The sequence below is a fragment of the Aplysia californica genome, unplaced genomic scaffold (genome assembly GCF_000002075.1).
Source record: "Aplysia californica isolate F4 #8 unplaced genomic scaffold, AplCal3.0 scaffold00269, whole genome shotgun sequence".
Taxonomy (NCBI): Eukaryota; Metazoa; Mollusca; class Gastropoda; order Aplysiida; family Aplysiidae; genus Aplysia; species Aplysia californica.
The window spans coordinates 333887-346984 of NW_004797539.1; the positions used below are offsets into that span (position 1 = coordinate 333887).

The 13098-nt window shown below is 39.7% G+C and overlaps 1 protein-coding gene across 1 annotated transcript in view; it reads right to left on the reverse strand.

Moving 5' to 3' along the window:
• Positions 1-8148: 8148 nt before the first annotated feature.
• LOC101852861 overlaps positions 8149-13098 on the reverse strand; it is a 7275-nt gene continuing 2325 nt past the window's right edge. The window contains exons 2-4 of the mRNA XM_005101042.1: positions 11554-11628; positions 10018-10129; positions 8149-8528 (exon numbers count right to left, since the gene is read on the reverse strand). Coding sequence (XP_005101099.1) covers positions 8446-8528; positions 10018-10129; positions 11554-11628 — 270 coding nt within the window. The 3' untranslated portion in view covers positions 8149-8445. The remainder of the gene's footprint in view (positions 8529-10017; positions 10130-11553; positions 11629-13098) is intronic.

Below are 13098 nucleotides of genomic sequence, written 5' to 3' on the forward strand. Positions count from 1 at the left end.
CCTCTCTCGTTTGAGTTGTTTCATTAAAGCCAGTATGTTTAAACAGTACAACATTAAGCTGTTGTGTACAGAAATAATGACAGGAGTTATTTTTTCGTTTTTGTTTGCTTTTTAAAAAAATGTTACTAGTCTCTCTCGCTTCCAGCCTCCTTTCCATCGGTCCAGCCCCTTTGAGTAAAAAAGAAATAGTGGTGATCGTCCAATAGATCTTGGATGTCATAATCGTGCAGTATCATAACCAGCGCAAGATACTGGTATCAACACTATGTAAGTAAAATTCAGGCTAAGATAGATAGATAGATAGATATATATATATATATATATATATATATATATAGGCCTTACCACAGGTCTGTAGCCTCTTAGGATCCTTTCATTTCACCCCGCCTCCCTCCCCTCCCAGAGCACACACCATACACGAGCACGCGCAATCACATGCAATTAAACATTTGATAATACCTCCCCCTCCCCTTTCCCACTTTTTGTTTTTCTTTTCTTAATAAGCAGGAGAATATAGATTTTTTATTTAAAAATCATAATCAGACTAAGATTATCTCTTAGAAGACACACCTGGTGCTTCTGATGTCAAAGACACGCCAGTTTTGGAATTAATGAATCAGTTACTGTCGTCAATGGATGGCTGCCTCTGAGATATATAACACATACATAGAGTCTAGAGCAATAGGCCCACGGTATGCCAGCATTTTCAATTAACTTTTTTTTTTTTAAAGAATAAAGTAAACAAAAAAGGGACTGACTTCTACATAGTCGTCCCGAACGCTGATCAATCAGATAATACATGTTGTAGATCGAAAAGAATAGCACACCTTTCCATTCTGATGATACAAATACAACGAACATCATACTAATCATACCTTCTGTCCTGTCACACCCTTTTCCAACTCATGGGTCATAGGTCATTGTACATGTATTATACTTAACGCCCATATCAACACTGTAAGTCAAATCCCATGTCCGAGCCAAGTGGGTGGAAAGCCTTTATTAAACACTCCCTGACCCAACCCAAGTTCTGAGTGCTCCGCTGGGGGATTCGAACGAGAGCCATCCACGCCATAGTATAGCCTGATACATTTATTTTACCAACTGAGCTAGCTTACGGCGGCATTTTCCAATTCACAACGAATCAGAATACCAACATACGCTTGTAAACTTAACTCATTCCCTTAAATTTAGATTTAAATGTACATATTACATGTATATGTATATATGTATATATGTATATGTTGCTGTACCAGATGACTGGCACAAAGTGACATCACCAAAGTACTTTGTGTTATGATGCCAGCTCTACAAAAGATGATGCGGGGCTCTCGTGGTCTAGAGGTTAAGGTGTTCGCCTCTCATTCGACGGGTTCCGAGTTCGAACCCGATAGCGACGGAAAATTTTCTTCTCGAAAATTAAAAGGTTCTCCTTTCCCATCATTTCCTGCTCTCTAACAATGTTCTGTTGTCTGCTTTCGTCTCCACTTTCTGCCCCCACCCCCTCACCTCCTCTGTCCCCTTCCTCTGGGCCCCTGACTCTTTCTGCAGCCTTTCTACTGCTACTCCTTGGCTCCTTCTTACTGCTGTCTTTCAGCCACACCCCTGACCTTATTGTAGGTAAGATCTAACACCTAACCCTAGCCTTCTCGAATAGGGGCAAAAAATCTGGAAGGGCCCATGTGCAAGTTGCGCACGTTAAAGATTCCTTGGTGGTCCAAAATCGATAAGAGTAGGCTTAAACTTAAAATGGTGTCACTCTACTACATTTTACTAAGCAAACCCTTAGCTTCTGCAAGCTCAATTCAGATAAGCCACGCCCATCATATTATAATGAATGCGAATTGACATGAAAAGTCAATATCTGGATTTCTATAAAGTGCCACATCAGAAAACCTGTATTATTTTACTAACATATTTTATTCTGTCCCAGTCCAAGTCCAAGTCCAAGTCAAGCATCTGCTTAGGTTTTCCAAGCAAGTCTCTCCGAGTCTACCCCTGCCTCGTTTGTTTTATATTTTTACAGTGCCAGCTAGATAATCCAGATGATCACGCACTTGTGTTGATTCAAGTGTCCCAGAAACTGTAGTTGTCACTTCCTTTCACAATTTTAGTGAGCGGCCCGCCTGTGCTTCTTTCCGCACTTCCTTGTTTGGTTTTTTCCCCCTCCGTGACAGTCCCCAGTCTTCCAAGAAACCACATATAAAATGTATGTTGCTTCTATTTTCCGTATCTTTGATAACTGTCCAGCGTTCACAGCCGTATAGAAGTTCAGTCCAACCTTGTTATACTGCCTACCTTAGATCGAGCATGAAGTTGACGGTACAGCGGGCTGGCTGTACAACGAGGTTTTCATGTCCAATGTTAAATACAGGTACTATATGTAATAGTAGTAGCACCGACTGCCCAGCGTACGTTCAAGTTAAAGGAACATGTTAACCTATCACTAGCTGAAGTAATAAGTTATCACCCTTCGATCTGTCACTGTCACTTAGACGTAGACTTGGGGCACTTGGGCGTGAGTCCTCACTCAATAAAAGCACCATGGGCATTCGCCAGCTTGTAGGTTATTGGGCTGGTGATATCTGGCGACGCCAGATAGTTTGCCGAGGGGATGGTGAGATGGCGTGGGTCCTTGAAAGTTTCTTCAGGCGACTAAAAAATATAATTCCAATTTTTTTTTAAACATGTTGATCAAAGCTTAAAGTAAAGATAATAACATTTTTCCAAATCAGCGCATCATGTGGTGAGCGAAATTTGATGCTGAATTACAAAGTTATGTTTTATCATAATTGTACTCTTCTACATTTTTACACATGATTGTATTGTGTTCACTTCACTGTAAATCTATCCATATTGTCTGAAATCTACAAGACAAGGGGGGGGGGGGTGAGGTAGGAAGGACGGGGAGGGAGCAAATCGGGGGAGAGGGTTCGATCAAAACCTAGGCCTAGCTCGTAGAGACTTGTGTGTTAAAGTTAAAGATTGTCAAGCAACCACCGAGTGGAGTTGCTGTGCGTCGTGACGTCGTGTGTAGCCAAGTGTGTACCGGTACTGTGTAGTTTTGGAAACCAGTTCGCTGGTGGTAAATAAAAGCGGGTTAAATTTACAGTACATGTAGTTAAATAAGGACCGTACAACCGAGACAGTGGGCGGATGGCGGCGTAAAGTATCAAGTAAAGGCGCAGATACATGTACATGTACTATGTAGAATATAATATATTACTGGGATTCTTTTCGTACATTGGCAAAACCTGGCGGTACAACGAGGTTTGACTGTAGGCTATGCTATTATGAAGAATGGTTGTTTGTACATATATGTAGCCTTTAAGAACTTTTTAGGACACATTAGTGTAGCCAATTAGATGTTTCTAATTTTCCGGATTGAACTCATTTTTATTGAATCTGTCTTCAGCTTCTTTGATTTTTCGTTTTATTTCCGTAGAATATGTGATATAATATACATTATCATGCAGTTTTCTTCAGTCACCAATGCCAATAATCCTTTACATTCATTTTCCGTCACGGTCACAAACGTATCTAGAAATAAAGCAACACGTGCATCAAATACATACACTCTATAATAACAAGGCCTATAGTGCCCAATAGTGATGTTACTCGACATAAACCCTTTGCATTATTTATAGAGATTCAGGAGGCTCGCTCAAAGTTAAAGCGGCCAACTACTACTACCTTTACAAAGTACAGTGGAAACCTAATATAACAGGGATGGTGGGACCAGAGAAAAAGTCCTGTTATATCAGATCCCTATTAAATCAGAAATGCAAGGGAAGTAAGCATGTGTGGACTAATTCGGCTGTATTTATTCATGGGTAGTTTCCCATGACCTGCGCATGACACGACATTATGCGTGCGTAGTGCGTGTAGCTTGGCTTAGGGCTAGATCGAAATCTGCAGCCCAGCACACTGCAGCCCTCTCTCGCTTCACCCGTTGTGTGTGCTTGCAGTGGTGTGGTTTGCGTGAGCTTGCTCCTTTACTGCGTTACTTTCTTTCTTTCTCTCTCTCTCTCTCTCTCTGTCTCTCCCGTACTTTTTACACATTGTTAACGAGCCTTTGTCCCTGCTATAACCGATTGGGCTATAGACAAACGTCGTCACAGAGAGTTGAAAGCTTGAACATTAATGGCAACTTTGGCCATTTTTGTGGCAACTTTTGGACCAAAAAAAATGGCAACAAACGCAGATGCTAGACTTTCCAAACACAGATCGCACAGCAGAATCATGTCTCTTGACGTTGGGAGGTCGGGGCTACACATGTAACAGAGGAATCCTGGTGAAGTTGAACTGCCATGCCCGCTATTCCGCCAACTTCATGCTCGTCCCAAGGGAGGCAGTATAATGAGGTTTGACTGTACAAGTGGTTAAGTTTACAATTTTAATTGATGTTTCTTTCTCTCCTTGAACCATTGGAAGTTCAAGTAACTCCAGACGAGCCATCAATCATCCTTGGGACTGACCCCAGCACAAGACACTATCGGCAGACAAGATGGGGTTCTTGCTGCTCCACCACGGACTGCTGTGCCGACAGAAAATGGTTCATTGTCCAAGAAACACAATGCGTCAATACATCATAACGTGTATTTATAGTTATAGCTCTTATGCTCACGCTGTCACCTAAGGAACATGTTGAATAGTTTGGCAAACCCTGCTTGTCTCTACTCTAGTCATTTAAGAGTAGGAGGCTGGCTGCTTCAACCCTGTGCCAAGTACAGATGTGTAGGATACTTAACTCACAACCACTAGCATCCAATCAGAAAGAATGAGACATTTGATACCGGGTAATTTTCCCACATGAAAACTAGTTCTAGGCCTAGTGTAGGCTACTCGTCACTCGACTTTCACAAGCAGGGAGATGCTTTTTACAACTGAAACTTGTTTGCTATTTTCACTTTTGGTTACAAGACTGCATGTATAGTTTTCTGCTTAACCCCCCCCCCCCCCCCCCCTAAAATTACCATGCAGTTTTCTTCAGTCATCAGTTACCTTTAACACACATATATATATAATATATATTTACCATCACAGTCACAATTCTAGAAACAAAGGAACACGGGCATCAAATGTTCTTGTTATGCAATTGTTTATCGCATTGTGTGGTATACAGAACAAGAATTGTAAGGGCCCAGTGCCCGTTTATCTGAATACCGCAAGGCTGTACAAAGATCAGGACCTCCAAATTTTATAAAGTCTATTTCCATCACGACTGTGTCAGGTGAGGTGGGTGGAGAGCCTTGAATTGTGGACTCTCACCTGGGCCATCAGCAATACCCCCCCCCCCCCCACTCATGATACTGATACCAACCGAGTTAATAAATATAACACACTAAAAAGAAGGGTTAGTCGCATGATGAATTTTACCAAGACGGCAAACTTTACATAACGGCAATTGCAGACTCAAACCAGTGTTGAAGTTGAAGTGATCCAAGAGTCACAACTTTAATTCAATCACAAATATTTGAAGTTTTTCTAAAATACTGGGTGATCCATAAAAAAAACTTTACATTTTTTGGTAAATACAGTCGAACCTGTGTAAGGCGGAATCGCAACAGAGCGGGGAAAAAATTCCGTCTTAGACAGGGGAATTTAGGGAGGCCCAACCGGTGGGATCAAGGATCGCTTGTCCGATCGGCAAGCAGTGGTCAAAACTCCAAACCTCTCAATTGCTATCCTGTCTGATAATGGCATGCGTCAGTTTTACTTCCAATTACCACCAGTGCTTGCTTTTAATAGGACCACTGTTTGACCTATTAAAAACAGAAATGTTTGAACATCTCCTTTGCTTCCACCCTTAGCCCCACCCAAAGGTGCCACCCCTCACTGCCATCATTGTAACAACGATTCGAGGAAGTTTTTTCTCGGCTGGCATTGGTCAATCTAATTTCACACCTCTGGCTTCTGGCTACTCAAAGTTTCCGCAGTGGCTCGCTACTCGAGCACTCTCTCGGGCAGTCGTGAGATTTCACACCCACACTACACTGACCATCTGCATCGCTCAGGGCTCACATGATGGGGTAACATCTACCCCCTAATTGCACCCCTACTCCCCTTCTTCGTCCAGCGGCATGGCCATTGCCTTAAGTTTATAGCCGACGGAACTAAACTTGCGAGTTTTGTTTCAAATCAGGGCCGAGCGGTCAAAGCATTTTCCGTCTTAGACAGGTGAAACCCTCGGAAGGGAGCGGATTTTTCTTTCCGTTTCCGCGTTGGACAGGTTTCTGTTTTACACAGGTAATTAAAAAGGAATATCAAGGGGGGAGCGGGAAGATTCCGTTTTATGCAGGTTCCCGTTAAGGCAGGTTCGAATGTATTATTTTCCTCCACGTTAGCGCTTTGTGTTTCAAATTTGAAAACAATATTTGGCAGCCAAAAGAAATTTGTCTGATATTCATTTTTGATAGTTCCACAGAACAGTAGTTTTGCTCCGTGGTATAGCGCAAATAAAAACAACACATTTTGCCTTGTCTCCATTTGTGTACATGTAGCATGAAGCACCAGTTTGCATTAAGCAAAAGTAAAAGCCGTAATAATTGCGCCATATTCATATTGCAAGGTTTTGCAGCCGAACACAAGTCAACAGAAGTTTGCAGATGTTTGTTTTTTTCAAGTTTCCTTCGTCTGCTGAGATAATACATGTACATGTAGTTAAGTTTAGTAAAGAGCAAAGAGCTTTTTTGTATTGAGCATTACCTCGCCTCAACTCATATCCATGACATTTTGTAAGTTTCGATCAAGGTAGGAAATGAAAGCTAAAGTGCCCTCAAGGCCTCTTCACTCACACTCACACCCCTTTAAATGCCACAAGGATACTTGTACAGAATTCAGTTATCGAGTCCCATCAGACGCCTGTCACTTTCCTACACCTCAACGGTCCGCTTTCTCTCGCCTTCACCTATGACAGTATCATTTTCAGGTTCGTGAGATTGAAATGGACCAGAGGATGGCAATGTGTTCATGGTTCCTAGGTCGTCTTGAAAACACAAACATTTCCTCAATTACATTTATAATTTATGGTTCAGTGGTAATGCCCATTTTCACCTTTCAGAACATGTAGTTTTAGGCATTCATGGTATGGCGGGTCCTTATGTTTGGCCACCATAAACGGCATGTCAGAAATGTTTTGTATCCATTTCTAGAATACCAGTGTTAGTTTTTAAATTCTAATATAAGAGGAATGAAACATTGTTTAACCCTATCCGCCCGTCATGTTTTACTATCGTATCCATACAACGAAAGGAACTCTTTCAACTTTGTTTGTTTTGTTTTAGTAGAAGATTTACGGTGCTCGCAACTGCATAAGGTCATATGAGCGCCAGAAGATTAGAGGTGTTACAAGAGAGTAACAAAATATAAAAGAAGTAGGGGAGATAAGGACGATAGATGTTTGATAGGAAAGAAGAAGCAAACCACACCAGAGTCCCCGCCAACCACCCAAAGAGGAAATTTACTCATTATTACGATCTGTACGCTTTGCATAGAAGTCAGACAAAATGATTTTTTGAGAAATACTGAAAGTTTCAAAGAAATCTTCTTATTAGAAGTATTCTAAAATGTGAAGAATACAACCCCGGGGGTACAGAATGACCCCAGGGTGTACGGATAGGGTTAAATGTTACAAGAATGCAAAAATTAAAAGTTAGATAGAAAGAAAAGGGGGGGGGGGGGGGGGGAAGGCAATTGATTCATGACTTTCCTTTAAATATTTTTAATTGGTGCATTTTGAGTTTTTATAGGTATTTCTTTCTTCGTTTTCGATTTCAAAAATAAGTTTTATCTTTATAGAATTTTATATTAAGCAAATTCCTTTTGAATGAATATCTGTTCCAAATTACAGTATTCTAGAACAATTTCTGTGTGAGATGTTAAGAAAAAAAGTTGTTACGTTTTTGATTGGATCACCCTGTATCTCATGGCAGTCATGGTGCAAAATGTCACTATCCCAATATATAAAAGTTTGACAGGAATCGATGTACAGAAAAGTGGGAAGACATGGAATAACATCAAGAGGCTAGACAAGGATACAGAAAGGTGGAAGGTGTTTGTCCGTGGCCTATACCCTGGTGCAGGGTGAGAAAAGCAATGATGATGATGATAAAAGTTTGAAAATGACAAAATGAACAGACAAATTCAGAATATTCAGTTTGGTAAATCTACCACTTTATTACATTGATCAAGTCCTAAAGGGGAAAACATGAATGATGACCACTAACTGACTCAGTGATGTGAATGCAATGGGGGATGGGGGGGGTCAGATGAGAGTAAGGACAAAGCTCAAGTAAATTCCTCAACGCCCTCAGGAAAGAAGTGCAGAGAAAATCTCAAAATTGTCTGAAAACCACTAAATCAGGCAAATTTTTTAACAATCACAAAATGATGAAAAAGAATGTTTATATATACAAAACAAGTATGTTAGCTACCGAAGCCTTTTCAATCCTCAATATGTCCACTCTGTATGTAAAAGTTTGGATGACGTTGACTCACTTCTATGGCTTTCTGGTACAATGAAGCGTCTGTGGAAGCAAATAAAGCATTTGAGCAGTTAACACAGTGAACTGCATCACCTAACAACTCTAAAATTTACGAATTGTAATATTTTAAAGACATTTTCAGAATGGCTACTTTATTCAAGCAATTTTCAAACTAGTTGTGATAACTCTACTGATATGAAAGAAATCTCACTTTTAGGGCACTTATACCATACGGAGAACAGGCTTAATTATAATGCTGTCAAAATACATAGTGAAAGCTCATAGGCCACGAGAACATCTATGTCCCCTTACGTCATACACTCTGATAACAGAGTTCAGTTATAATAGGACATCATTTCGGTCCTGGCAGTCCTATGTAATCGCCAGGGACCACGGCAGTTCCCTTTTGTAACCCCACCCTCATTAGAGTCTAGACCAGGTTTGAGATTGTTGAGATTGACATAGGAAGTTGTATGATGACTAAAACACTATTAACCATTTAACTCCTGGGAATTTTCCCGATGCATGCCCCGAAATCCTGAAAAACGGAGATAATCCTCTATAAATAGAATGTGTATGATGTCTTTTAAAAAATGCTTAACAAAATCATCAGGGAAAAGGGCAAAGTAACTATAATAAATATTACAAAAAGGAAACTGCTTACAACGAGCCAGTCTCTATTTGTGTACTGTATGGGCAAGTTATTTATTTCTCCCAATATAGTTGTGACTGTCAGGTTTTCATGATATTATAATAGATAGAGAAATGAACTTTCAATGTACCGGTATTTTTGTTTGGTCAAGATTGCTTCACGGGCTGAATTTTTATGTCTTTTCAAACGTTCCTGGGATTTGTCCAAGTACCAACTCCATTGCATCCTCCATTTTGTCATATTTGCTCAAAAGATCCACACACACACACACGCACACTATTTCGTGGTCAATTACCGCCATTCAAAAGCTCAAAGAAAGAAGAACAATTCTACTTTCCCTTTAAAAGCTATTTTCAGTTACGGTAGTTCTAATCAGACATTCTTCCTAGACTTCATACAAATGCATACCATGGCAGTTGAGTGTTGCACGTTGGTTAATTGTTCGTCATATTTGTACGCCTTCTAAAAATGAAATTTAGCTCTGTCTTCAGAAAAATAAGCAACACCAAAGTTGTTTTTCACTTTGTAAGGCAATGTCAAAACGAGCAACTCATTTTTCTTGCCACAGCAATGATGTGAAAGTAGACACCATTTGTTTTTGTCTAAAATATTTTTTCCCAAATTATAATTTTTATATCTTTATTAAAAATTCTACAGAACACGTATAATCTGAATGTAATGGTGATTTGCACCCTGCTTAATACGACTTCTATGCTACGTGAAGAACAGCAATTAATGGTGGTGTCCTCTGAATGTTCACCATTCACCTCAAACATCGAATATGAGAGGTTGATAACTATTCAAATCTAATCAGCAGGTTCACAAGAAAAGTCATAAAACTGAGTGCAAAGTTTTCATATTTTATGCAGTTTCAATTACCAAAGTTTGCACTTGCTTCCTCAGAGAAAACCACAACATTCTCCGCCTCCAGGGAAGTCTTAGAACGCACTGTGCCTGTGACTTCTGTCAGTCCTGAGACCCTTTCTCTCAGCTAAGCAAAAGAAAAAGAAAAGAAATTGATAAGTACATATGGAACAGCAATTATACATTATGTATCATTTCATTCCGTGTTATGAAATAACTTTTAGTCTACAAAGGACCCCACAAACGATTAAAGACTCAGTAAACTGAGCAACTACACAGTGGAAAACAATAAATCTATTAAACCTTTTCCAATTCACAGCCACACTGTCATTTTTAAAAAACTTGATCAACGCAAAGATATTCACCACAATTATCAATGAATTACTGGAATGTGAACATATACATTCTTTGAAAAAGCTGACCCCGTTGGAACAATACAATTATACGGTTTACATAATTATAAAAGCTTTTATATTCATAATGTCCAACATCTAGCCCAAAAACAACAACTACATGATTTAAATTTGGTGAGGAATACCGCAGATCAAAATAGCAACTCTGAAAATAGCTTCAGAACAGTCCATTGTAAAAAGCTTAAAATAAACGTGTACAGTGTATTTATTATGTTTAAATGACAAGACCACTCTATTGAGATGGAAAATGTAGGAAGAGTTTTAACCCTTCCAGCCCCAGCCATTTTTGTGCACTCCCTAACCCCAGTCCCAGCTAATACAGCAGTATTTCAGAAAAAGAGGCATGCATTCTAATAAATGATGCAGTATCTTTGTAATGAGGTTTAGATGATAACATGTAGCAATGTATAAAGGAAAATGAACAAATATTATGAACATTAAGTTTATTAGGTTCGTTAATTTCGAAAAATGCACAAAATTCGGTTTCCCCCGAAACTGAGAATATACGCCCTTGGGTTGGTGGGAGGTACAAGCACTGCTGAAAATATACGCGCATGGGGCTGGAAGGGTTAAAAAAGTCCATCACTGTCATTTGAACAGAAGGCCATCAGGGTTGGCAACCAAAAGCATGGGATTGTCTTTACTCAAGGATGTACTGGAGAGAGAGAGAGAGATAGAGAGAGAGAAAGAGAGAGAGAGATAGAGAGAGAGAGAAGAGAGAGACAGAGACAGAGTGGAGAGAGAGAGAAAGAGGATTACTATAGGAGCCGTGCGCTGCATATGTTCGTAGCATTATTGTACAGCGTATTGAGCACTTCTTTGTGGAAAAGCGCTATATAAATGCAATTTATTATTATCATAGATAAATATAAGTTAACGAAAAGAAGCTTTAACAAGAATAAAAAAAGAGAGTCACTCAAATCTAAGGAACTCGTATTTGCCTGTTCTTATTTTTAGCATGTTCCTTTTTTTGAGAGGGAGGGGGGGGCTTGGGTACACCAGACTACACAGTTCAGTACAAATAATGTAACAGTATTAAGATTTAATATGTAAGAGATAGATCAACACACCAAAAACTATCATAAATAAAGTAAAAGTATCAATTAATGACACAGGAAAATGAAGTGATAGCACTCACCGGCTCCTGCATTTGAATCCTGATGTCTTGATTATCACAAGTTGTAAGAGTGAAGAAATTTCCACCACTGTCAACCTATAAGGAAGAAACAAAATTTGCTGTGATCAAACAAGGTTTCTGGGTTTTTTTTTTAGTTTTAGTAAGGTTTTACGGCACTCGCAACTGCATACACGGTCATAAGAGTGCCAAGGGGTGGATGTCAAAAGAGAAATCCAAACTGGGAATCAGGCTTACCCTGCTTACCACTCTAGCCTCAACAGCACAAAGTCTACTTCAACTATCAAGGCACCCCGGAAATAGCAGTTCACAAGAGAGTGATACGTATACAAAAGAAGTAGAGGAAAAAATTACAATAGTAAGGATGAGGAAAGAAATAGAAGCAGTTCCCCCTATGTTATTCCAGCACAGTATGAGCATGACATTGATAAATCAGCCCATTTACAATACTACTGTACATGAGGACACGTCAATATCCCCCCTTTGGGAATGGCCTACAGACAACTTCAGTCAGAAACAAGGTTTAAGCTGGACTGACATTCAAAAAACAGAAACATCCAAAAGAACTAAAAAATACCTCAAAGGTCGAGATCAATCAGTCTACATTATAAAATATCATTGAAGCAAAGTCATTAACAGTCGACTATGGATGAGTTGATGTCAGGGGGGGGGTGAAAAAAAAGATCAACAATTCATCCCCAATTAACTAGCCATCAAGACGCCAAAATCAAGGGACATTATAACAAAATCTTTTACTCTATTTTAATGCTAGTAGTACTGTAATAAAATGGCAGCAAAAGAAAAGGTTACCGAGAGATATTTATTCGAACACTTTATTAATCAGCGTTCACTGGCAGCAAAAACTAACAGTACACATGTACCAATTTAATGACGCTCTGATAAAAACCCGCCCTCTCACTGCAGATGATATGTTGTATTCCTGAGTATGGTAGAAAAAATTCTAACAATCCGGACTTCAGGAAGAGAATGTTACACTAATTTACAGTCGAGAGTACTTTTCAGCCGAGTATGTTATCAAGGTTTTACTATATTTCACTCATTGTCTAGCGGTGCACAAAGCCCTTCAGCCTTGAGAAGAGGGGAAGCAACACCAACAAGAAACATGGTTATTGCGCCGTGACATCACTTACACCTACCTGCAATCCCGCTCCCCTCACCATTACATTGGGTTTGTTTTTGGTTTTTTAGTAAGTGTTTAACGGCACTTGCAACACAATAAGGTTATATAAGTGCCGAAGATTAGGTGGTACAATAAAGAAGGAGGGGAGATAGACAATTTTTTATAGGAAAGAAGAAGCAAACCACATCAGAGCACCCACCAACCACCCACTGAGAGAGAGAGAGAGAGAGAGAGAGAGAGAGACAGAGAAAGAGAGAGAGAGAGAAAGAGAGAGAACAAAACAAAGATGAAGATAAAGAGATAAGTACATGTGCAGTGGACGGCGTGAGTTGACAGGAGAAATGAAGAGGGGGAAATGAAGAAATAAAGACATAGAACGATAGAAAAACAGGGAAAGAAAAAGAGAA